The sequence below is a fragment of the Garra rufa genome, chromosome 18, assembly GCF_049309525.1.
Source record: "Garra rufa chromosome 18, GarRuf1.0, whole genome shotgun sequence".
NCBI lineage: Eukaryota > Metazoa > Chordata > Actinopteri > Cypriniformes > Cyprinidae > Garra > Garra rufa.
Genome location: NC_133378.1, coordinates 19,196,445 through 19,223,438, shown reverse-complemented (window position 1 = coordinate 19,223,438; position 26,994 = coordinate 19,196,445). Strand labels below are relative to the sequence as shown.

Genomic DNA, 26,994 nt, shown 5'->3' with positions numbered 1-26,994 from the left:
CTTGGAGCAAAATACGGAACCCAACAGGAAGTCGGTTAATATTAATTTTCTCAGCAAAATTTGTGTCATTTTTGCCATTTTCAGGCTTCGTACTTGAACGAACTCCTCCTAGAGATTGATTCGGATCAATGCCGAATTTGGTGAGTCCAATCTAAAGCCCTTTGTGACGTTAAATTGCGAAGATCTAGAGTTTTCATCGGAGGGCGTATCCGTGGCGGCCTCGCAAATTTCGATGTTTCGCCATGAAAAAGGAAGTTGCTATAACTCAGGCATACAATGTCCGATCCGTCCCAAACTTCACATGTGTGATAACACTCCTGACCTGATGACATCTACATGCCCATATTCAGTTTTACTCATAGCGCCACCTGCTGGCAACAGGAAGTGTCATGCTGTACTCTGCAACAAACTCCTCCAAGAGATTTTATCAGATCAACACCAAACTCGGTCAGTCTAATAAAAAGGCTTTAGCGATGTTAAATTGCGAAGATCTTGAGTTTTCGTTGAAGGGCGTGTCCGTGGCGGCCTGGCAAATTTCGAGGTCTCGCCATGGATAATACACTTGTTATAACTCAGCCATAAAATGTCCGATTTGCCTCAAACTTCACATGTTCGATAAGAGTCCTGACCTGAACCAATCTGAAGGCCAATATTCTATTATAATCACAGCGCCACCTGTTGGCAACAGGAAATGACTTGTATCAAACTCCTCTTAGAGATTTAATGATATCAACATTATATTTGGTCAGTCTGATCTAGAGGCCTTAAAGATGTTAAATTGCGAAGATCTTGAGTTTTCGTTAAAGGGCGTGTCTGTGGCTGCATGACAAAGTTTGATGTTTCGCCATGGACATAGAAGTTGTTATAACTCAGCCATAAAATGTCCGATCTGCCTCAAACTTCACAGGTTTGGTGAGAGTCCTGGCCTGAAGACACCTAAAGACCAATATTCAGATATTATCATAGCGCCACCTGTTGGCAGCAGGATATATCATATCTTTCACTAACTCAAAAATACCAAGGTCAATCTGCACCAAACTTCATATGTTTGATGAAAGTGCCAGCCTGAACACATCTACATGCCAATAATCAGTTACAGGCATAGCGCCACCAGCTGGCAGCAGGAAATTTGGCACATTTAAGTGACTTTGACATATTTTTCCTATTTTTACTGGATTAAAAGCATACTGCCCACCATTAGCTGTGTTCCAAAAGCCACCGGTCGGCGGTGAGCCCGTGTGCGAGGGCCCGTTCATCGCTGCTTGCAGCTTTAATTAACTATAAATTTGAATCTTGAATCTTTTGCCACGTGATCACAGGAATGAGAACAGTGAGGCACACAACAGTCAAAACAAACAATCCTTAAAGGTTAAGTGTGTTTTATATATATATATATAAATTCAAACAGGTTTCCCAAACAATATTATTGTTCTCCACTGGCTTTTTTTGTTTGTTTGTTTTTTTACAACTTTGGCAACTTTTGACGAATTAAATTTTGACAGTATTTCATCATATCTTTAATTTTATCCAGTTTAACGGACTAAAATGGCATTTCTTTTTTGTCTACAAAAAAACATGTCAGTTAATAGATTTTATACACTACCAGTAAATTTTTTTGAAACATTTATTTTTATTATTATTATTATTATTATTATCAATATTTAAAAAGGTTAAGTAAATTTTTTCAGGATTCTCTGATGAATAGAAAGATCCAAAAATCAGCATTTATCTGAAATAAAAAGCTTTTGTAACAGACTATACCATTCAAAAGTATAATTTATGACTATGAATTTTTTTTTTTTCATACTTTTTTTTTTTTGCCTCACCTATCATAAAAATTATAGTTACAGTTACTAACAGCTATCTAGGCATTTGTATTTTAATAACAAGTAAAATAACAACTCAAGATTTTTGCAGTCTGTGCAGCTTTAGATGCCCACTGCTTGACTGTTGAGGATGCTGGAAGTGTCGGCCAATTTATTATGCTGAGTTTGAAGAGTTGAATGGCACTACAATGGGCTAATGAATGAATTCTTGAGGTTTCACATCCTGAGGGCACCCAGCTGCAGTTTTGGTTCTTCTTCAGCTGAAATTGTAGGAGTGTGCTCTTCATGTCACTTCCTCAATGGGGAAGGAAAATGAGGTTTGTGTGTCTGACATACAAAAGGCAGACGTGCATGTGCTCTATGAATGTAGGCCACCTTTCTGCACACTCCCACTCAACCCTCTTCATCTCCGTCACATTCGGCATCAATTTCAGTCAGAACCCAAGCAGTGCTCGTCTTTAGGATGCTCTGTCTCAATCAGGCCAGTGCAGTTCATCTTTGCACTGTAGCAGCGGGACGCACACATGCGCGCTCGATTTCACGGTCGAACTCTCTCTAGTGAGCACTTTCCACACATCAACGAATTTTGGTGATGGGGGGTGCTGCTATCTCAGTATCTGCTTTGTAGTGTATTTAAAAGAAGCTGACGCAAAAATCTGAAGGTGCCAGCAGTGTTGTTCTGTGCACTGGGACGTCCCCTTGCTGTGGGGAGAAGCTGGGAATGCCCATTATGACTTTCACTCTCACTCACACACTTCTCATGTATTCATTAGTGCATGCTTGTTTCCCCCTCCCACACACACAGACAGTTTCAACCACCTTTTTGTATGATTCTCTTTGCCTACGCGGAGCTGCTGGCAGCTGTATGATGCAGGTGTATTGCAGTACCTGCATGTCAGACTCTGTTATTACTAGGTCTCTCTTCTGCTCTGGGGAAATCTGCTGTGATACAGTAATAATGCCCAGAGGTGCGGTCACATCAGGTCTTTTTACTCGTGCATGATCACCATGATGGTTTGTGAGTGTTTAGTAGAGATAGCTTAGACAGAAATTTAGAATTAAAGGGTTAGTTCACCCAAAACATCTACTTACCCTCAAGGCATCCTGTGTGTATGTGGCTTTCTTGTTTGTCAAATCCAATCGGAGTTACATTAAAAATTGTCCTGGCTCTTCCAAGCTTTATAATGGCAGTGGGCGGGTGTTTCTGTTCAACAGTCCAAAGGAAGTTTGATTTAAAAATTGCTCCACAAGGCTCCAGTGGGAGAATAATGGTCGAATGTAGTGAATCAATGTGTTTTTGTAAGAAAAACATCCATATTTAAAACATAATAATCACTTTTCTCTTGCTTCGGCTAACTGTTGTACACAGAAGCAGAGAAACAGAGATCAGTTCAAAACAAAATGACAGTCACGAATTAGAAGTTCAAAAAGAGGATTTGTAAAGGAAAAATGTCGGAGGATTTCGATATAAGCTAAGTGGAGACTATCAGTGCATGTTTAACGCATACATCCTACGCCATCTGCCCAAAATGGTTTGCATGTATGACAGCGCAAGAGAAAAAATGCATTATAATGATTTAAATATGGACATTTTTCTTACAAAAATGCATCGATTTGCTACAGTGCCTGAGTTAGGCACTTTTTATTATGGATTGAATGCACTTTATTGGACTTCTGTTGGACTCTTAAACAGAAACACCCACCCACTGCCATTGTAAAGCTTGGAAAAACTAAGAAAATTTTCAATATCACTCCAATTGAATTCGACTGAAAAGAAAAAGTCATATACACCTAGGATGTCTTGAGGGTGAGTAAATCTTGGGCTAGTTTTAATTTTTGGACGAACTATCCCTTTAAGTTTAAGGGTGTGTTCACAGTTGTAGTTCAGTTTGTTTGGTTCATTTCGGACCTAAAAGGAAAGTTATACATTTGGTCCAGGTCCGCTTAGCGTTCATACTGGCATTTTTGACAGCGGTACCCATATCGAACCTGAAGGCATAGTGATATGTTCACAACCTGATTGGTTGGGTTAAATGATATATATTTCGAAACAAACTTACCAAACACTCCAAACAAAAGAAAAAGGTGCATTCAAATTAAAAAGCCGCAGTCGACTACACCTAATGCTGTCTGCTGAACTAAGCGCTCGTTGCATGGATATGATTTTTTTTTCTTTTTTTTTTTCTTTTTTACCACCTGTAAACTCATAATAGGCAATTTACCTCCTTGTTGCTCCACGTTTGCCCTCTGCTTATTTTGTTTTGGATAAACCGCTTGTTCCCTTTGTGAAATCATGTCGCGAAGCATCGCATCTTGTCATTACTTCCTGTTTTCGTTTAGAAGTATTTGGTCCATGTTGTGTTCATATTTCATTCGAACCACACAAGATTTAGTTTTGGAAGCGGACCGAGATCTGTCTTTATAGTGGTCTCGGTCAGCTTGTTTGGTGCGCATCAGGGTTCAGATGTCAGCGTTTAAACTTGCTCAAATTAACACTAACAGAGCAATTGCACCAGAATTCATTTTAATCCACCCTAAAAGTAGGATCCCACTCGATAGAGAAACTGGGAATGGAAATGACTGACGGGAATGAGTCGCCACTACAGGATTCCTGTGCCTTAGGGGGTGGGGATATTACCAATTAGACTTGAATTATATGTGCATGCATTCAGGGTAACTGCCTTTGTTCGGATAGGCTAGTACAGGATAAATTATTTGCAGTCGATGAGAGTTGGAGGGCAAAATAACAATACAGTCAGCGGGGGGCAGGGGTTCCATACTTTTTCACTCTTATTACACCTGCATTGTTCATTATTCCTCTTTTAGTGTGTCTCTGTGTGTTGTAGTAGTCCCTCTGAAACCCTCATTAGCGTCCAGCGAGGTTCCTTCACTATCACTCTGCCCCTAACTAGAACAGTGACTTCTAAACACAACCAATCATTAATTACACACTTCGCACACACACACCTAGTAGTGATGCGCTCAAGCATGCTGATAAACAAAGGCCCGCCTTTAGCACGTTTTAATCACTGTCACCACAACAGAAGTCTTTGTGTGACGTAGGGCTGTTACCGAGAGTTTCATCAAACGTATACGCGTGCAAATACAAACATACACACACACACGCCCTCGTCCCATTGTCTATCATGTTTGCACAAGGAACACCCACGGGACCACCCCCTACTCCCCATCCTCCATCACTTTTACTTTTTCTCCCGCCTCCATCTCATGTCCTTCCTTCCTTCCTTTCGATTCTCTCTGTCTTTCTTTCGGGCGGTCTCCCCCGCCTTTCACTCGGTCTCACGTGGGTGGACGTGTTGCAGATCAGACATGCAACAACATGCCCGCGTCACCGCCGCCGGTGTCCCCGTTCACCCCTTCATTCTGTCTCGTTCGTTCGGTTTGCGTTCATCCGTCCATCCATCATCCCTCCACCTTACTGGTCATCTCGATCGATTTGGCAGGCGCGATGGCCATGCATGTTTGCAGCCGCCTCCCGCAATCATTCGTCAAGCTCCGATACATCAGCGCCGCCCACTCTGCGCCTGTGTGTCACATGGCAGACTATACGTCTGCTTTTGTGCTCCTGGTCAATTGTGTCTGGGTTTGAGTCGCGTGTGTCGCATTTTAAAATGCAGTATGTGCATTTGTTGCATGTGTTTACACGCATGTGCCTCTCATTTGCGCGATTATCTCAAGGTATAGCACACGCTGAGCATGTGATTACCTTAAACAAAGGAGCTGCGGGTGCATGCATGTCTGCAGCGTCCAGGTGAGGAGCTTGGCTGTAAACACAGTGACAGCAGCAGCGGAGACGCTGATCCAGATGTGTTTTTGTCCATTAGAACATTGCACATTGCTAATCTCAAGGTCACAGTTCACCCCCGACCTTTTAACTTAGTTCTGTGCATCACCAACAACTTCATTTTTGCACTTTATCATGCACATGCATTTTTGTGTGTGCTTGGTTTGTGTGTGGCTGACTGAGTGAAAATGGCAGTAAACAGATGGTGTGATTCAGTCTGTTCCAGCAGCCTTGTCACCAGCGAGTGAGAGAGAAAAAGGGGGAAGAGAGATGGAAAAAAGGACCGACGCTGTGGTAATGCACTCCTCTTATGTCACATGCAGGGGGGAGATGGGGTTCTGGCCTCACCTTCAAGGAAGGTTGGGCTGATCCATTCTGCCAGGGTCACGGGGGTGGGGAGATGGAGCACCTCAAACATGAAAGAGGGAAGAATTGTTTTGGTCCATGTAGCTAATGGTAGAGACTGGAAATGTAGAATTTTGCAGATTACAATGATTCATTTACCTGCTCTAAACTCATGACCACCAATCAAGAGCAGCACCAACATTCTTTAAAATTGCTCTTCTTTTGCAGCAAGCAAATTAGAGGATTTTAATTTTGGGGGGTGAAATGTCTCTTTAAAAGCTAACTAAAACATGTTTGTGTCTGTTAGCAGTGATGTTGCTGGTTTCTCTCACCTAAGTGTTTGTGAACACACCTAGTGTATTTTTAGCAAACTTTTTCCCACTTGTTTTTTAGCTGTTGTGTTCTTGCGGCTTTGCCAGTGTTTTTGTTTACGGCCATTGCACCAGAATTGGTGCAAACTGCTGACCCACAATGAAAAAACACATTATTATTTAGATGTTTACTGAGATCCTAGTTGAAACCCACAATTATATTTTAAATATCAGTAAACCTAATGTATAATATATAAAATCATCATTTATTGGGTACTTTTAATTGGTAGGCGGCTATCCCGAACCCTAACCTCTAAATTTCAACTTATGAATACAATATTGACAAAATAGTTTTTGCATTGTATTCCATTTGTAGTTTTTAAAAGTATCTAAAGTTAAGTAAAAATATGATTTGATATTTAGTTTTTATGTGTACAACTGTTCAGAACTGTGCTGTTTAGCATCTTTGAGCTGGGCTTAAAACTATCTAAAATTGTCGCTACCGAAACAGTCATGACCAAAAGATGTAATCATTTCGATAGTGACAAAATGGACAATAATCCTTTATCTGGGGGAAATAATCAAAATTTTAGTAACAGTTGTGCAATTTTTTTGTATTTTAGTATGTTTTAGATGATTCAGGAGTAGTAAGTGAGTTAAAATTCTGTAATGTGACAGAATCAATCACATGGTCGCTACCAAAACATTACTGTCACTATCAAAAATGTCCTGTCACGATCGAAAACATGGGATGTTTTGTCAAAATTAAAGTATACTGAATTATCAGCTAAGATGTTATGATAGTGTTTGGTTCAATGTATATTCAAACAAATTTGTTTGAAATCAGTATGATCAACTTTTTTGCCTTTTGCAATGAAAAATTGACTTCAAAATACAACAAATCTCATAAATCACACTTAAAATATTGTTTAAATTGTAATTGTTATTGATTTATCTCTAAAAACTTTTCAATAAAATAGAAAAAATATATATTTAAATGGTAGATGTAAACAAAATCTTAATAGGTCAATATAACCCTTCTAATTAAATTATATATCGCTGTGTTTCGGTAGTGACAAATTTGGGGAGAGGAAAAATATTCCAAAACTTTATGGAAATGCAATACATGAATTAACTGCACAATTACTAGAAATGTGTACCTTGGATATTATAGAATTTGCACACATACAAATTTGTGGAAAAGATGTTATCAACTCTTGACTGTTAACCAATTCTGTAGAATGGCCTATGCATGATATTCAACTCCAGTGGATTTAGCTTCTTAGCTGAAGCTCCTCTTAGCTTATTAAAATGTCCACACACACTTCTCAGTGTGTTGGTCAACGGTGTGGAAGAGCGACCTGCACCTTTAAGCCCGGTTCTCCTAATGCACTTTAGCCAAGATTAGCCAGCATCATCGAACCGCACTGCAATTAGCCCCTAATAACACAAATAACGGCCCACTGAAAGGACCCGCTAACCTTTTAGCAACTCTGTCGCTGTTTCACAGAGCAGTGGACCACATTAAGCTCCTTGTCCATCTGACAGAATTACGACTTTTAAAAAGCAAACATGCTTTGTTTCCATAAGGGGTCATCTACGCTAAACAGCCTCTGGCTATGTAAAGTGCAGGGGGATTTTTTAGTGTGTATGTATTTCATTATTATATTTACCTTTTCATATATGTAAATCAGGTATTTTTAGCGTTAGTGTTTGTACTTTTGAAATGAAGAGATGGAGTCATTCGAGCACAGTTTTTTCCAGACAATGGTTGTCTCAGGTTAAGACTAAGAAAGAGAGCCCTGACTCAGAATGAAAGCTCAGTCTGAGTATGTGTGATGCCTGGCTGATACCAGATTAGGAACAGGGGGTAGAGATCGGATCGACTTCTCGCCTGTGCCGCTCTGGACATAACATGACTGTTACTCTACTTGGACTGAATTGTCTTAGGCTGGAAAATCAGGTCATGAGCAATTTCCCCTTGCTCTCGCTTTCTCACTCATTATTCATCCTGTATGTTTTATATTCTGTTTGGCCCTTTCCCTCTGTTTTTAGTAAAGCCCCTCTCTTTCTATCCAGCTTTCCCTCATTCCCATATAGCTTCTAGTCAAAATCAGATTATGGAGAAAAAATCAGGATTAGAATCAGCTTTGAATAAAGGCCATTGCGATGGAGTCGTAGGGATTTGAAGAGCTGATAAAATGTGTTGATATTATCTCTGACTGTCATCAGTCATATTGTTAAGAATCTCTTTCTAGGTTCCACCTCGTTCTCCTCCTCAGAAATGTCTTTTCTGCTCCACTAACATCTCCAAGTGCATTACTGAACTCTTCTTCATCTACAAATTGATTAAAAATTGGTTGTTTTGGGGCTCAAGTTGCCACCAACACACAGATCATTCCATTTTTGATTTGAAGAGCATGACTGTCTTGGCAGCATCATCCAATATGCATAAGTCTGTTTCTTGACAAATATCCCTAGAGGCTATATCTGCCTGTAAGAGCAGGTTTAGGTCAGTGGCTGGTAAATCTGGCTGCGTCCAAGCACATGCATGAATGTTTTGGTCTGTATGTATATGGACGCATGTAGTCTGCGTGTGTCCCGGCTCATTGGGATTTGGCTGACAGAATGGGAGCTGATGGTGATGTCTCCCCGGTGAGATGCGGAACAGATTGGAGTCTGAGCCCCACTCTCCTGACTCATTAATCTTCTCTTTAATTCATTTACGGTACGCACAAACATGGCCACATTGCTAGGCAAGTACAAAGGACACCTCCCACAGACAGATCCTCCAGATATACGACCTAAAATAAAACGGGGAGGTGTGCCTCTCGGATTACATCTGATTGGATGTTCGGTGGTCTAAATTTCATTTGGGCGAAGGGTTTAGTGTGGAGTTTGTTATGTTGCTCTAATTGTCAGTTAAATTTGAGACAAGGGGCTTCAAAGCTGTGTTATGTTTCAGGTATCCTCACCTTTCACTAAACAATTACATAATAAAACACTAATTATGTTTCAGGGCAAAGACTGATGTAATTGCGAAAATTGCATGTAGGAGGATGGTTAATAAACTGAGAACAGTTAGTGCGGTTACTGTGAATGAGGCAACAGAGTTGCTGGAAAAATCATCCGGCCAGGCCAATGTTGCTGTGGTTTTGAGGTAACCGTACTTTTTGTGCTTGGGAAACTGATGTTTGGTTTTCATCAAGTGCGCTGCTTCCTGTATTTGGATTACTGAACAAATGTTAGAGAACGGTTAGACAACCTTTCCGTTGGTGTCTGTTTTGCCAGTCTGTATTCATTTATTAATCAATAATGTATTTCATTTTGCTTTCTCTTCACCTTTTTTAATTTAGATTACCTTTGCTGTCATTCTGTGCATAAAACACTATTGTTTAATAACACAGTTAATTGTAATCTTTAGGAAAAAACAAGCCGTTTTGTACAGCTAAAAATAGCTGGACGTGGATGGGACCGGAAGCCTGAACCATAACATTTACAAATGACCCACTCTTCCAGCAAAAATAAAGTTGAGCGAAATTTTCAAATTAGTGGATCAATATTTAGAACATGATCTTTTGGGCTTAAAATATTAGGGTATAAGTAGATTAAAAACAAACTTTGAAGCAGGCTTGAGAAATCCTAGCCTGAAAGTTGGAAGCAGTTTTAAAAGCTTGAGGTTTGAAAGTTTAGATAGATGTTGATAGTATATTACTAGCATGATTTAGCACATTGCTAACATGATTTAACATGTTGCTAGCATGTTTCCAGCATGTTTTTAATGTGATTTATTAAAAAAACGGCTAAAACCAGCTAATTTGGTAAAAAAAAAAAAACTAAAACCAGCCGATTTAGCAAAATAATAATAAAAAAAACAGCTAAAACCAAATAATTTAGCAAAACCGATAAAAAACAAAAAGTTAATCAATTGATTCAGTAACAAACCAGATTAAAAAAAACAGCCGATTTAGCAAGGGAAAAAAATGTTAAACCTTAGCAAACCAGGTAAAACCAGTTGATTCAGTAAAAATAAGCTCAAAACAAAGTCCAAAACCAGCTATACCCAGCATCTTATGGAAAAACCATCTAAATCCAGCTTGTTGTCTAGTCTTAGATAGTTTAAGTGAAAAATAGCTGGTTTAAGCTTGGTTGGTCTTTTAGCAGGTCTCCTAGCTTGACCAGCTAAAAAAAGTCAAAACCACTTCATAACCAGCCTGGGAGACCAGCCAAAGCAGCCAACCAGCTTAGGCTGGTTTAGCTGTTTTTTTTTCAGTAGGGAGTTGTTAAGCTTAAATGCATTGTAAGTCTCATTGTACAAAAGTTTTCACCCCACAATGAAAGTCGATGGGATTTTTGGTGGTTTTGATCGCCTGGTTTACGAAAACCGTATGTCGAATCAGTTGGAAAAGATGTAGTACACCAAGTCAGACCAGTCTGAAGGTCTGACCCGAGTTTGATAGTTGTAGCTTTAAAGCTCTAGGAAGAGTTAGGCGTTAAATTTTGGCTCAGAAGAAGAAGACGACGCTTAAATAGTAGATCAGCCAACTCAAGGCAACTTAAATATATTGTTTTAATGAGATTTAAGGTACATTTTTCATGGGACGATGGCAGTGCCATTGTGTCTGTACCATTAAGGATGTGACTCAGAATGAGCTACTCTAACTATGATGCACTAAACCCACAGGGCCATAAACTAGACAGAGATACTTGCTCTCTATAAAAAGGTGAGAGACGCTCTGTAATAAATGTTTGCCTGGTCTGTAGGTGCATGCTGATGTCATTGACATCTAAAATGGTAAATACCAGGCTGACATCAGAAATCCCATTTCACAGCATCACCCTCTTAGAGTAAGTGAGATCACATTGTTGATCTGAACTCAAGAGATGATGACCCTCAGTTTGATCAGAAATGAAGCAACTATGACAAACACAGTCTTTGGCCTTCTTGTTGTTGTTCATTTTGAACCTACAAATGTTGCAATGCAATTTCATCGTCTGAAAAAAATGGCATCCTGTTTGTTTTGCAACATTTGTGTAATTCTCAATTGACCATGGCTGCCACATATCCTGCCTTGTGATGGTTTAACTGGGTTTGTTTCGCTTTAGTCCTCTATTTACTTCTTTTCTCTTTTTCTCACTCGCTCCATCTCTTCAGTCAAGGACTGGAAATTTCTGGTTCCAGCTTGAAGTCTGAATGACTCAGCAGAGATTGAGTGAGAAACAGCAAGGCCAGTTCTCGAGGCCGCACAGTTGGAATTACATTTTTTTCCTCCCTCAAAGCATGTTTCATATCAGCTGATTTCCACACAGGAATGAGGGTGTTCAGCATTCCTCAGCGATTGTGAGGAAATCCTACGCTTCCGGCCTCTCTGTAATTGTTCTGCTCTGTGCTGGTGTGCGGGCTTCACGGCAAAAAGAATCCCACTGGTTTCCTCTTGTCTCACCACTCAAACTCAATGCATTTTAAGGAGGCCAGACGGTATCTCAGAGCGAGAGCCTATTTGGTTGTGCTAGGAAACCTCTTTAACATTCCAGGTTGTTGTCTCATCTTTTGGGAACTCGGCTGCTTTGTTTGGTTGCCAGCCTCGGGCTGTAGATATCCAGGATGAGCTCTTTCACTGGTGGTGCTTCCTAGGATTTGCTGTTATTATTGCTTAGGGTTAGGGATTTGAACAAACCCATAATCCTGAGGATTAAACTGTGTAACTTGACCTGCATTGTTTATGCTTTGGACATCAGTGATACCCTAAAAGAAGTTTGTTGAGAAGACGTGTGCTCTTATTTTTGTAAGTGATTAGATAATTTAACATGATTAAATTTGCGAAAGACATCCCAGAGGATGGGAGTCATATCGAGCAACCAAAATGTCATAGGGAGTTGGTTGTGGGGTCTTTTGAAGACCAGGAATCTGTCCTAATATGCATACTTCCCTTCTATATACAAAACCGTATATAAATAAGTAGTATGTCTGAATTCAGAGTATTCATAAAATGGTAGCCAAAAAGTACATGAATGGCCTACTACTTCAGGCAAGATTCTGAAATGTGCATTAAATGTATACAGTACTTTACAGTCCTATGAGGCCATGGGAGAGGAGTTGTGAATGGCAGTGAAGCAACATTACTGACATCTGTAGGTTACGTTACAATGACAACATCACATATTATGTCCGGATTACATTCATGCTACATAGAACATACTTACTCAAAAGAAGCACCTACTCAGAGTATGCAATTTCTTTTCTTTCTTTCTTTTTTTTTTTTTTTTTTACTTTTTTTCATGCAAGTAAAGAAGCTTGAGTTACAAGATCGAGTTATAAGCATGTAATTTTTTTATGTAATTTTGGCAGACATTTTTGGAGATTACAGTACTTTTCTACTCAAATGTATGTATATTTAAGCTCATGTAACCTACAGTGATTATAGCTGCCTTAGGGCCCTATGAAATCTATTTTATTTTTTCCAAAATCCTTTTTTTTTTTTCTGGTTTACATTTTCTGTTTTATTTTTTCTAGACTGTTTTATTGGTTAAATAAAAAAATAAAAATAAAAAAATAAAAGAATGTCTGATTAGTTGAAATCATGAAACTTACACAATTTAACAACAATATATTAAAAGTTTACCAAAAAAAAATTAAATTTTTAAGGCCCTATGAAATACATTTTCTTTCTCCTAAATTATTATTATTTTTTTTTAACCAAATTCTGTTTTATATTCATTTCCTGGATTGCATTTTAATGGTTTAATTAAACTGGAATAATCAAAAGCATGTCTAATTATTATTATTTTTAAAATTTATTTTTATTTTGTTATTTTTATTTTTTCTTTCTAGTAAATAAATTCTGGTAAATATTCGTGAAAAAAATAATATTTTAATAATAATTTTGTTAGTACTAGTAGAACTAGCATTACATTTAGTAAAATATATTTGTCACAGTTTCTTCATGCTAAGCCAAACTTTAATTTTAACGGGTTGCTGTGAAGACCTATACGTTTCTGTTTGTATATGATGTAATGATATTTTTTCTTAAAAGAAATGCTAAAATGCTCATGAAGTGATTCTCAGAGCAGTTCTAGAGATGTGTGTAGTAAACTAAACCACATGTTTGCGCTATTCATTCACACAGAGACATGCAGAGCATACAGGTTCATATTTAAACAGTATATTTGTGGCTTAATATTCACAGTCGCTCACTAGTCCATATCACATATTGATTTAAGTGATTTATTCATCCCAAATTTGGAAAATTCCATGATGTTCCACATTCTACAGTAAATCCCATTTTTATGGCTGGATTCCGTCTGCGTTTTCCGCATTGCGGAAATCATAGGACCATACTGCCTGGGGACTTTTCCAAAATGGCCAAAAAGCAACCATACAGAACACCCATGCAAGCCTGCATGTTAGGGTATTTTCATGTGTACAAATCTAGTTACTCTCCTTGTTTCTCAGAGGAATCTTATTGGTCAACCAAGCTAGAAAAGGCTTAAACAGAAGTATTGATGGAAAAGGCGATAGAGAACGGTGAATCTTCACACTCATCTCTTCACACAGACACACTAGTGTTCTTTAATTGGGACAGTAGAGTGGCCACGTTGTGTTTTGAAGCGTGTTATGTTCTAAATGTGTGTGCATCATCAATCATCTGGCTGAAAACAGAACAAGCTGTTCTGGAAAGCAAGTGACTGGCTTCACAAACGCCATGGCAAGGGTTAAGGGGTCAGGATGGTGTAACAGTGGAGAAACCCAGTTCTCTGACTCAACCGAACCAAACTGAACTTTGTCTGCGACACTCTTATAATCTCCTAAACCCAGACACACACACACACACACACACACACACACACACACACACACACCCACACCCACACCCACACCCACACACACACACACACACACACTTTCTGTTTCATGAATAAATTGCTCCTCTTCTAACAGGATGAGGTTGAACTTGATGTAATACACTGATGTCAACAGAGTAGCTCAGTAGCCGTATTGTAACTGTAGCAACATCGTGGTGAGAATGACTTTGCGTCATCTGTGCCAGCTTTAATACTCCTCTAGTGCCTCTCCTTAAGCGTATTCCCTTTCAGAAACAGAATCGGCCCCTTTCTTGGCCTCTGTTTGGATATTAGCCTATGCTAACTAACAAAATGCAGGCACCTTGCACCTGGTTTCACTCTCTCCTGTTGGGTCTGGTTTGTATGTGCTCTTTGTTCAGATAGGGCTCTGGAACACGCCTGGCAGTCACCGCTGCCTAGCAGCCAGTATCTCTTGGGAGCTTTCGCACAACCTCAGCGCTGTTTGGAGCCAGTAAAAATCATGTTTTCTTGACAGATTGTGTTTGTGTACAAATGCTTTCTTACTCAGTCACACCTACAGTAGATGAGTGGGAGTATGGGAGTGGATCTTTTAAGGTGTTGCAAGATATACAAAGAGTCACGTTGGTTAATGAACTGTTTAGAAAACGAGTCATAAATGCCTTCAGGATGGTCAGGCATATTTTAGAGGCATGTCAGGGCATGTGCTGTACCTGACTTGGTGAGCTTGGGATTAATAAGCCCTGTGTTGCTTTAAAAGGATGGTTCACTAAAAAAATTGAATTATGTCTTCAGTTACTCATTCTCATGTCATTCCAAACCAGTAAGACTTTTGTTCTTTTGTAAGAAATGAAAGTAAACTGAGAGATTTGTCACTACACAAGTCTAAACATCTAAAACATTCTTGCTTCAAAAAGGTCATACAAAGATATAAAAGATATCCATATGAATTTAGTCCATATCCATATACATCAAACATCAAAAAAGCACATTTGAGCATCCATTTACCATATTCAGTGTGCTCTATGTATTGATGTTTATATATAAATAAAAGTCCAAATTCAATATATTTATAATACAAAGCAATCGTTTATTTTCAGAAAACTTAGATTAAACTGCCTGCTAAGTTAATATGTGACCCTGGACCACAAAACCAGTCTTAAGTAGCACAGGAATATTTGTAAAAATAGCCAAAAATGCATTGTATGGGTCAAAATTATCGATTTTATGCCAAAAATCATTAGGACATTAAGCAAAGATCATGTTCTGTTAAGATATTTCCTACCGTAATAAATCAAAACTCAATTTTTGATTAGTAATATGCATTGCTAACAACTTAATTTGGACAACTTTAAAGGCCATTTTCTCAATATTTTTTCCAGATTTCAAATAGTCATATCTCAGCCAAATATTGCCATATCCTCCAAAAAAATGGACCTTTATAACTGGTTTTGGGTTCTGGGTCACATGGATTTCTTTTAGGATCTCTTTATGAGCTTCTTAAAGTGTGAAGGTTTTGGATTAATGGATTTCCAATTAAATTATTGAGAAGAGCTGAACACAGATGTAATATTCACTTGATAGAGTAAGCATAAGAAACTGAGAAACTGACAAATTGTACTTGCCTGCCATTTGCCTACCAAAATGATTATGGAATTAGATGAAAGAAATATGTTTACTAAGACAAGCATCACAATTGCTTGTTTTTGGAGATTTAGACAAAGCCCTGTAATGTTTCAGCAGATGCATTTCAGCATAATAAGCTCATTAAAGCTTATTATGCATGACACAGAGATACTGCTTACTCACTCCAGCATGAAAGATGACAACTCAAAAGGTTAAGCCACACCTCCATATCTGCCCCTCCTGGATCCACCTATCACATATACTGCCTGTGTGGATTGCACGTAGCCTATAACATATAAAGCACTACATGTTGTGTGCTGTGTGTTGCACCATAATCTCATTGGCAACCAGCATGCCGAAACATGTTCTAGATTTACGACTTGGACTGTAATCAAAGAGTCACATTCTTGTCATACCAGTGTACATTGTTCTCACTTTGTTCTCACCGTTCACATACTGATACTCAGTAATGCGTGTGTGCATTAGGCTGGGTTCTGCTGTCAGGTCATACTGTTAGCATTCCTGCAGGGGTTACTCATGTACCTGTTAAAGCGTGATGCAAATTCCACTGCTGTCTGACTGCAATGACTGAAGCACACCCTCTCCATTCGCCATTCATGATGAGATCAGTGTGGGTCATGTTTGAACTACGTAAAGTTGACAAAGGTGTGCCTGAGGAAGTGCATAAAAGAAATTATATTTAATTTTCACTGTGCATTGACACGGTAGTTTACCTTTAAGCTTGATCATTGTCATAAAATAGTAAATGTTCTGTCGGATGTATAGTACAGTGAGTTAGTTTTTAGATTAGTTTTTTTTTAAGTGGAGTTTTGCAATTACTCATACTTTTATTAGGAGGTTGTTTGACAATGAAACTTGCACCTTTTATGTTAATGATAAACATTCTTATGTTAATTTTTTGAAGCAGTCATACCAGAAATTTCAGAAATAGTTAGTTTAGATAGCAGCCACACTGAACTAGTCATGATTCCTTGATTCAATTCAAGTACTCGATTTTTAAAAAACCTCAAATGCAATTTGCCCATGTCGAGTAACCGGCAAAATACCAGAAATGGCGCATTCCATCGACGAGAATCCATAAATGCATTATTCGACCATTTTCCAAGGCTGCGTGATATAAGCATAATGCTATTGTGAATTCACAATCGCTATTAGAGGTCAACCGATATATCGTCCGGCCGATATATCGGGCCGATATTTGTCATTTTTTAATATATCGGCCGATATCCGTGTTTAGTAGCGCCGATTTAAAGTCAGGCACGTCTGTGGGCAGCCCCGTGTTATTGGTGCAGTAAAATGCGCTGCTGTGAAGGACCCCAAGCCAAAACTTTTGTAAGATTCAATAACATTTCTGAGAGATCAAGGTAAGGATTAATTTCTGATATTTCAAAGTCCCATGGCCATATATGTACTATATATTACTAGTAAACTATGAAGTTTTGCTTTCACTTAGTGAAAGAAAGCATAGAACCGTCGGTAACTGGCATAATGCTACAGCTGGTTAAAGGTTTGCTTACTTGCAGTTAAGTTTAAAGACTGTAGTCTAAAACGATCAGCAGCTTGTTTGCTAACATATTAGCCCCAATGTTATAAGTTCTGTTTTATTTTTCCTGTATTGGAGTCAGAGAATTTCACTGTGTGCGTGGGGTGGAGAACGCGGCGGCTCTCGCAAACAATGCAGCGTTGTGATACTCCACCTTGCTCAGAGACAGTGATGCACGGATGGAGGTTATATCCGCGGGTCTGGTAATAAAAAAATGCATTCTAATTACGTGTGGGTGGGGTCGCGTGTGGATGAGATAAATCAATAATGATGTAAACATTAACTACATTTTCTAAAATCTGAACCTGAGTTATGTGGTCAGGACCGTGTCGCCAGCTTCCTTTTAAATATATTTTGATGATTGCACCTGACCGCGCCGTCCTCTCCGTCACCTCAGATACTGCGAGTTTATAACTATGGTCACGTTCAGATGTCAGTAAAAGTTATTTTTTTTCAGCACGGATTTGGCTTAAAAGCACGAGTGATTAAGCCTATATATACTGTAAGTCTGCAGCGATGTGAAGATCAGCTGTTAAAATGAACCATCCATTCATCATATCAGCATGCAAAACTAAGAATTAGAATAATTGCAATAGGACGATCACGTGCGGTTTGCTAAATCTGAGAAAAATATAAGTGCGGGTGGGTGGCAGGCAGATTACACTATTGCCTGATTTTGCTTTATTTCATCGTCAAAAATAAGATTTTGCTCTCTTTTGTCGTCAAAAGTATTCTGAAACAAGTCACAACTGAGCCGCTGTGCATCTCCATTTAAACAGCGGTGTTTCGTTTATGAATGAACGTGCGTTTTTAAACGAATCTAGTGAAATGATTCAATTTCTCATTCATAAAGAGAGTCATTTGCTTTATTCAGGAATGAATCAGCTGTTCAAACGAATCAAATGAATGATATGATTCACTAATTAAATCAGTGTCTTGCCGCCATCTGCTGGCAGGTCCTCTCAGTTACGTATATAAATCATTTAAAGTTTAACATTAATCTCAGCTCTTAAACTTTTATGTAAATTATTAACAGTTTTTATATTATCTGTTTTATATATTTAATACTTGGTCAGTTCGATTTGTATGGTTAACTTTGGTTAAATCTTTTATAATAATACTGTGCAGTGCACAAAATCAAGATGGTTCATTGTGTTCATTGTTCATGATGTTAAGTTTAGAAATGATGTGCATCCATTAGTGTGACATTTTAGCATGCAAATAAAGGGGAGAACTTCAAGATATCGGCCCTAAAAATCGGCCCAAACAAATCGGCAGCACATATCGGCCATCGGCTGACCCTAACCTCTAAACATCGGCATCGGCATCGGTTATAGAAAAACCCATATCGGTCGATCTCTAATCGCTATGATTCAATTAAATAAATATATGCGATTCAGGTTTATGCACTTTAATTGTTTACATGCACACATGTGTCTGTGTCAAACAGCTCTGTTCACAGTAAATGCTGCTCCACGCAAACTGTTATCATTTATATGTGTCTCAAATTTCATCTCTTCATATTGCTTTGAGTTTGGGTTTATTAAAGTGCTGTCAAGCGATTAGTCGTGATTAATCGAATCCTAAATAAGTTTGTGTTTACATAATGTATGTGTGTGTACTGTTTATATATACATAATAAACATAAACAGAACACACATACATTATGCAAACACAAACTTATTTAGGATGCGATTAATCGCGATTAATCGTTTGACAGCACTAGTTTATTAAAACATTAATCTGGGAGTGCAATGTGTGCCATTTCATCAGATTTGTAAGGAAAATTATTTATAAACCTATCCAAACACAGGAGAATACATTAATATCTTTCTCAATATGCTAACTGTTTAATGCGATTTCAAAATAAAAGTTTAAACCCTCGCTTAGTTTACACGTTTTAATCTCCACATAGAAAGTAATTACAGTGGCTGTATCATTTCTGTTGTAAACAAAAAATGGGCAAATATTAAAGATTAAGTGGACATTTGAATTAAATGTTGTTTAGTTAATATTAAAAAAGGATTAGATCATGCAATAACGTGTAAAAACGATTGTCAGGCCACTGGCGCCTTCTGCAGTTATTTGTTATAATGTATAATAATCTCCATTAGATCTATTTATAATACATTGTATACATTATATTTTAAATTTTGTTCAATGAAACCATATGATTACTTGCTTTTGATACTTTATTTGAACTAATCATTATTGCGTCATTGCTATTATATATGAATCTCACGTTATTTTCAAATGCCATTATACGCTTGGGTCTAAAAATTAATTATAATTATCTGATTACTCGATTAATCAGCAGAATAATCAAACGATTACTGAAATACCAGAATAATCGTTAGTGACAGCCCTACACTGATCAGCCTATCACCATTCATTTTTTTTAAACAGAATTGTTCAAATATAGTTATTAGTTTTATTATTATTATTATTATTATTAATAATCAAGCAATATACTTAATATCGCAGTACTTGTAATCATCATTATTATCATCATCTTTATAATCACCAATGTTGTTGTTTCTGTTTATCATAGATTTGTACATATATGGTGTTTTCATGAGTTTTTGGGTATCTGTGTCAACTGTCATTGAAAGTGACCTAAGGTCTTGGCTTGTGATGTTGTGTGCCGCGTCACTGTTCGTGATAACCCTTCTGCTCTGGAACTGCATGTCCGTTATCAGTCTCCGCCACTCCCATCACCCCTCCCTCACACTCACGAAATCAATTCCTATGAATTTCATCTGGTTTCTATGTAAATCACTCTGCATTTTTACTTCACCACACGCATTTATGCGACGATCATCTCCTTGACTACACCGGTCACGTGTCATATCCAAACACTCTGTACTTCTAACTTCCTTCTTCTCATCCAACTTTTCAGCCCCTTTGTCAGTTAAAACAAAGTACCTGTCAATAAATGACAGCTCCGCCCCAGATTATATAACCAAGGCCTGTGGAATGCAGTCGTTTACCATAGGTCAGTTGTATTTAAATTGTCCATTGTCCTTCCATCAGACACCCATATGACCTCCCCTAGCTGTTCCTTTTTTGTATTATTGCACATATTTTTAGTGCATTGATGATGTAATGGAATTGTAATGTTTCAGCATTCACAATCCATCTCAGTTTCTATGAAGCATGAGTTTAGTTTAGTTGCTAGCCTAGATTATGAGTACACAACCAGTCAAAAGTTTTTGAACAATAAGATTTTTAATGTTTTTTAAAGATCTCTCTTCTGCTCACCAAGCCTGTGTTTATTTGATTCAAAATACAGAAAAAGCAGTAATATTGTGAAATATTTTACTATTTAAAATAACTGCTTTCTATTAGAATATATTTTAAAATTGTATTTATTCCTGTGATCAAATCTAAATTTTCAGCATCATTACTCCAGTCTTCAGTGTATATTGAAATATAGATATTAATACTTTTATTCAGCGAGGATGCTTTGAATTAATCAAAAGTGATGATAAAGACATATAATGTCACAAAATATTTCTATTTCAAATAAATGTTGTTCTTCTGAACGTTCCATTCATCAAAGAATAAATGAATAAATTCTACTTTTTCAACATAATAATCATAATAAATCGTTTTTGAGCGGCAAATCAGAATATTAGAATGATTTCTGAAGGATCATGTGACTGGAGTAATGCTAAAAATTCAGCTTTGAAATCAGGATTTTTATATTTACAAATATATTCAAAGAGAAAATAGGTATTTTAAATAGTCAAAATATTTCTAAATTTGATTGTACTTTAGAACAAATAAATGCAGGGTTGGTGAACAGAAGAGACATCTTTACCAGTCAAAAGTTTTTTTTAATGATTTTAGAGTATTCATTTGCCGAAATATGGCCACAAAGCACTGGGGCTGTGGCCTAGTGGTTAACACGTAATCTCTGATTTACTGAACTGCTGTGCATATGAAACTTTGGTTTGAGTCAAGCCTTTTAATTGGCAATTGCTGATGATTGGTTAATATTTTTAGTCTGCTTGGCTGTATACCAAAGTTTATTCTGAAAGATGTTTTTATGTATATAATACAATGTTTATTTTCACATTTTAATGGTATCACATAGACTAAATGTATTTTAGTATTACACCAGCCATTAGCCATCTGCTACTTTTTTTATTGAAAAAAAAAAAAATAAATAAAAATAAACAAAGAAACTTCTTTATACTACATGATGTGACTCCAGTTTAGATTCATTGTAAAGAGAAACCCTGATAAATGACTGATAAGTGGTGTGACGATGCACGTTTTGAAAGCATCGGATGGTTTCATTTAGTCCTCCACATTCTTCATCCCATATTTTCAAGCTTGTGTAGATAACTAGGGCAAAGGGAAAGACTGAAGGATGACATCAGTCTTCTTGAGTGGAAAACAGGGGTGGGCGTCTGAGCAGTGTGTGTGTGTTTTGTAATCGGCTACATGCACTGAATATTTTCAGCTTGATCACTGCATTGCTGTAATACCTTTGACAAAAATGCAATGCCAGTGAAACAAGTTGTATTGATTCTGAATCCAAAGATCCAACTGAGAAATGTTGAAGAAAAAATGCTTCTGTCTTCACAGAAATTGTTAGGGTGATGTAAAAACATATATGTTTATGAGTCATATTTGCTTTTTACTGCTACCGCAGTGCTCCGGGTTGACTTATTTCAGCCTTCGTCTGCAGTTGGTGTGCTCTACTTTTGTGTGTGTTCCCTGAGGAAACAGGTTACGTTATAAAGCCTGAAATCCCCTTTCAGCTTTTCAAATAAAATTGGGCTTGCTACAGAATCCTGCTGAGAAATGAGGTTAGTGAAGCCTTGGAAACAGGCATGGTAAATCTCGCCCCCTGGTGGCCGTGGTACGAACACATTGTGCGCACAAACGCAGGACTCACACAGGAAGGGCGGGATTATTGGAAGGCTGGGGGGGAGGGGTGCTAAAGGAGTTCAGTGGTTGGCTGAAATGAGCTTGGCAGTTATTGGATGGTTGAGCATGGTAATATTTTCCTCCTCTATGAATAGCTTGTGACGATATTTGTTACAGTGTTTGAATGTTACAATTGCTGTGGTAATAAATTATGTTGGCAATTAAATAAATATATATATATATATATATAGAGAGAGAGAGAGAGAGAGCGAGAGAGAGATTGCATTGGCTAGGTGTTTTTTACACTACCAGTCATAAGTTTTTGAACAGTAAATTTTAATGTTTCTGGTGAGCAGAAGTCTCTTCTGCTCACCAAGTCTGCATTTATTTGATCCAAAGTACAGCAATAACTGTGACATTTTGAAATATTTTTACTATTTAAAATAACTTTTCTGTTTGTAAATATTTTAAAATGTAAATTATTCCTGTGATTTCAAAGCTGAGTTTTTAGCATCATTACTCCAGTCTTCAGTTTCACCTTCAGAAATCATTTGCTGCTTAAAAACATTTATTATTATATTATTATTATTATTATTATTATTATTATTATTATTATTATTATTATTATTATTATGTTGAAAACAGCTGATTAGATTTTTTTAGGGTTTTTTGATGAATAGAAAGTTCAGAAGAACAGCATTTATCTGAAATATCTGAAATAAAAATTTCACTTTTGATCAATTTAAAGCATCCTTGCTAAGTATTAATTTCTATAATTTCTTTTCCCAAAATAAATATATAAATATAAAATATAATATTAATATTATATAATTTTATATATTTAAATATAATATGTGTGTGTGTGTGTGTGTGTGTGTGTGTGTGTGTGTGTGTGTGTGTGTGTGTGTGTGTGTATGTATATATGAGTAGAATTCTTTTTCAAGGTTTTTTATTAATAGAAAGTTTAGAAGAACAGCATTTATCTAAAATATCTGAAATAAAAACCTTTTGTAACATTATAAATGTTTTATCATCACTTTTGATCAATTTTAAGCATCCTTGCTAAATAAAAGTATTAATTTCTATCATTTCTTTTCCCAAAATATATAAATATAAAATATAATATTAAAATATTTATGTATGTGTCTGTGTATTTATATGTATATACGAGTAGATTTTTTTTTAAGGTTTTTTTTATTAGTATAAGCTCAGAAAAACAGCATTTATCGGAAATATCTGAAATAAAAAACTTTTGTGACATTATGAATGTCTTTATCATCACTTTTGATCAATTTAAAGCATTCTTGCTAAATAAAAGTATTTTAAATAGTACAAATATTTCACAATTTCACCATTTTTGCTGTTCTTTGGACAGAAGAGAATTTAAAAAACATTAAAAATCTTACTGTTCAAAAACTTTTGACTGGTAGTGTGTGTGTTTATAGATATTGATTTCAAGTATTTTAAGTATTAGTTCTAGTTAATAATAACCCTTTTATATACAGTATGTGTACATCATAAGATATTTACTGGTTTATGAGTCTGCTCCTATAGAAATAAATCTCATTCTATGTTTTTGTTTGTGCAGGAACGCTTCGCAGAGATCTTTGGAAAAGACGCAGCAGCAGAGAGCAGAAAATCACAAGAAAACTTCAAGAAGTGGTTGCTGGCGGGAATGACCTTGCTCACGGGTTTCGTGGTGGGGTCACTCATTGCACAGAAACGCCTGTGAGGATCAGGATAACTGAAGATCCAAATGCACCCACTGCTTCGTTTAGACCTCCTGCTAACATGAAGGAACTTCAAAAATACATTAGTTTCGGATTTATTTGTTTCCCTTTTATTGCCAAGAAAATTCATGTTTACATCCCACGTCCCATCGTGTACTGTTGACTAAGTGGAGCGCATCTGTGATGTAAAGTCACAAGATCCAGACTGCATGAGGGTGCTTTGCTTTTAGCTGACTAGGATCAAGCTAAGCCACCTCTCCTTACACCCTGTTTAACGAAAAGAGAAACATGACTATAAAAGTCTAAGAAAAATGACTAAAAAAGAAAAACGTTTGACCAAACCTTTATTCTTTGTGTCTGTAATTATTATATATTTTTTTGTTATAATTATTTTCAGCTTTATCATCCTCTTTTTAAGTATCCTGATTATTCTCTCGTTTTCAAAGAGACTGGCAAAACTGACAAGGATACAAAAATTTTATCTTTAAGTCTAATTTAAGCTCATTTGTGATTCTTGCTTTATTGACCCAATGAGAGAGAAATAGTTGAATCTGAACTGAATCAGAAGTATTCAGTCATTTAAAATCAGCACTGACATTCTAAGGAAAATTATTGCCAGATATCTGCAGAGAGGCACCTTTTGGGCCCGGCACTACATTTGAGCGCTTCTCTAACATTAGAGGACAGTGTGGAGAACAGATGAAACATGTCTGTGTGAGTGCGTGTGTGATTTATTCTTTCCCCCAATTATTGTTCTGTTCTTTTTTTCACATGCAAATTTGATGTGTGACCACCTGCGAAAATCCTCTGGAGCATCTAAAGGACCAACAGTTATGAGAAATTGTTTTGTTGTAAAAGAAAGTTCTGTATGTTCATTGCCGTTTGATGTTTGATTTATTAAACCTAACTTCAGCTTCAGATGAAACTTATATCTTTGAGATTGTTGTAACTAGAGCTAGAGGAGGTGCAGATACTCAAGGAGTGAGCAGGTCACTCCTGATGTATGTGTGGCTACCTTTCACTGTGTACACAGAACATGTAACCCATTAAGCAGAAAATAATTAGATTAAACCATATTGCCACAAGAGCTCGCTCGGTGTCTTGTATGGTCTTGGGTATGAGGATGTAGCTAGAAAACTGGTCTAGCAGTTGTGACAAACTAGTAGTCAATGAGTTTCATTTGGAATTTGAGGTATGAAATGTCATTTGCAGTGGTTTTGTTAGGAAGCAGAAGTTTAAGTCGTGCAGCACTCTTAACTTTATAGAGCCAAGCTAAAAGGATAACCTCACTTTTGGTCCCTTAGCACTCACATTTCCAAGTGTAAAGCCTAAAGTATACTTCACTTTTTACTCGTATGCGAGGGTTGGCGTACATTTTTTTTTTTTTTTTTGTTTGCGAGTTTGTTTTGCAGTAATCAGTTGTTCCAGGCCACAGTAGAAATGAAACTAAAGAGAGGGAACAACAACAACAACAAAATAGCAACAGCAACAGATGCTCACATTGACAAGCGCTTGTGAGCGAGAGGGTTGGTTTAAAAGATATTTTTGTTATTGGTCATAACTTTATAGGGACAAATGGAGCAGACACTAGACATGGATGAAGCTTTCTAGAGCGCATGTGTCGACTGCCCGCATTCATTAAATGGAGTATACATTGAAAGGCTAGGCTTATGCTAGCACATACAAAAACCTAAGTATACTTTATGCTTCATAGATTTGCCCAAAGTAGACTTTTTATGCGTTCACAAGGGTCAGCAATAGGGTTGGGTATTGTTGGGTTTCTGATTTCAATTCTGCTTATCAGTTCCAATTCTTATTGATTCCTAGTTCAATTTCCAATAAGATAAAAAAAAAAATCTGATCTAAGTGAAACATTTAGATATCAAACATACTTATTCTGTCTTTTTACAAAGTGTTCTGTTGCAGCTGAATAACATGAGCAAGCAGCTTACAGAACACTTTCACACTTTTGCCTATGGTTTTAACAAAAAAAGAACTAGACTAATACATTATAAACATTAAATTGTTAAAGAGAAGTAAACAGTTAAAAAAAACTATAGTTTTCTTTTGATAAATATTAAATACATTGTCATTAAAATTACGAACGATATTTAGTCAAGATCAGTGAATGATTTTTATTTGTTCTTTGATTAACATTAATGACAAATAGCATCTTTATTAGGCTGCTGTCTCTTTAAAACCGAACGCACACGGGCAGATCTAAAAATACTTGTGTTTTCTTTCACATTTATTTACGTTCACTTAAGACAAAAAACAACTGTGTTTATGATGACATACTGATGTATTTTTGTCCATATTGTTCAGTAAATGTGAAAGAAGCACGTTTAGGCTCGAAACAAATCTTCTGCAGTGGAAATGCACGGAACGGTTCAAGAAGTTCTTTCCCTTCCTGCGCGTAAATCGTTTAAAAATCAAATTAAAATGCAAACGCAGGAAGAATTTGGAACCAGTTCTCGGAAACCCAACCCTAGTCAGCATATGGTGCGCAGTACGCCGTACTGTACGCACCACCCAATTTTTGTAACCGTGCAAACTTTGTAGGTGCAGGTCGCATATGCGCATTGAGTTTGTTTTGCAGTAATCAGTTGTTCCACAAGGTGCCAACACTGTGCCGGGCCGTTGTTTCAGAGTAGAAACTAGAGAGATGGAACAACAAAAGACACATTGACAAGCACTTGTGAGAGAGTATGAAATAGCTTTGGGTTAAAAGAGTTAAAAATTATTTTTGATTTTTGTAACCTGTACATACGCAGTAGAAGATGGATACCCGAGCCGAGCCCAACGGTACCCGACGGAACCCGACAGGCCGGGCCGGGCCGGGTTCGGACAGATATTTAGAAAGGATGCTCGGGTTCGGGTCGGGCTCGGTTACATCAGCGCGATAGTGCGCCTGTGTTATAACAGCGCTTTTTGCCCCGTGTGCACTGATGCGCTCATCTGTTGACATTTCCGAACGCCTTCCTACAGTTGCTTAATAAAAGCGGGCTTTCCACACAAAAAAAGTGCATGTGTCATTAGTATGAGAAAAAAAAAAGATTTGAACTGTGTCGGGCTGGGATCGGGC

The 26,994-nt window shown here is 37.3% G+C and overlaps 1 protein-coding gene across 1 annotated transcript in view; it reads left to right on the top strand.

The window, feature by feature from the left end:
* The window catches only part of bcl2l1 (BCL2 like 1), a 40,483-nt gene extending 15,487 nt beyond the window's left edge, over positions 1-24,996 (top strand). The window contains exon 3 of the mRNA XM_073823199.1: positions 23,768-24,996. Within this exon, the coding sequence (XP_073679300.1) occupies positions 23,768-23,911 (144 nt within the window). The 3' untranslated portion in view covers positions 23,912-24,996. The remainder of the gene's footprint in view (positions 1-23,767) is intronic.
* Positions 24,997-26,994: the final 1,998 nt, after the last annotated feature.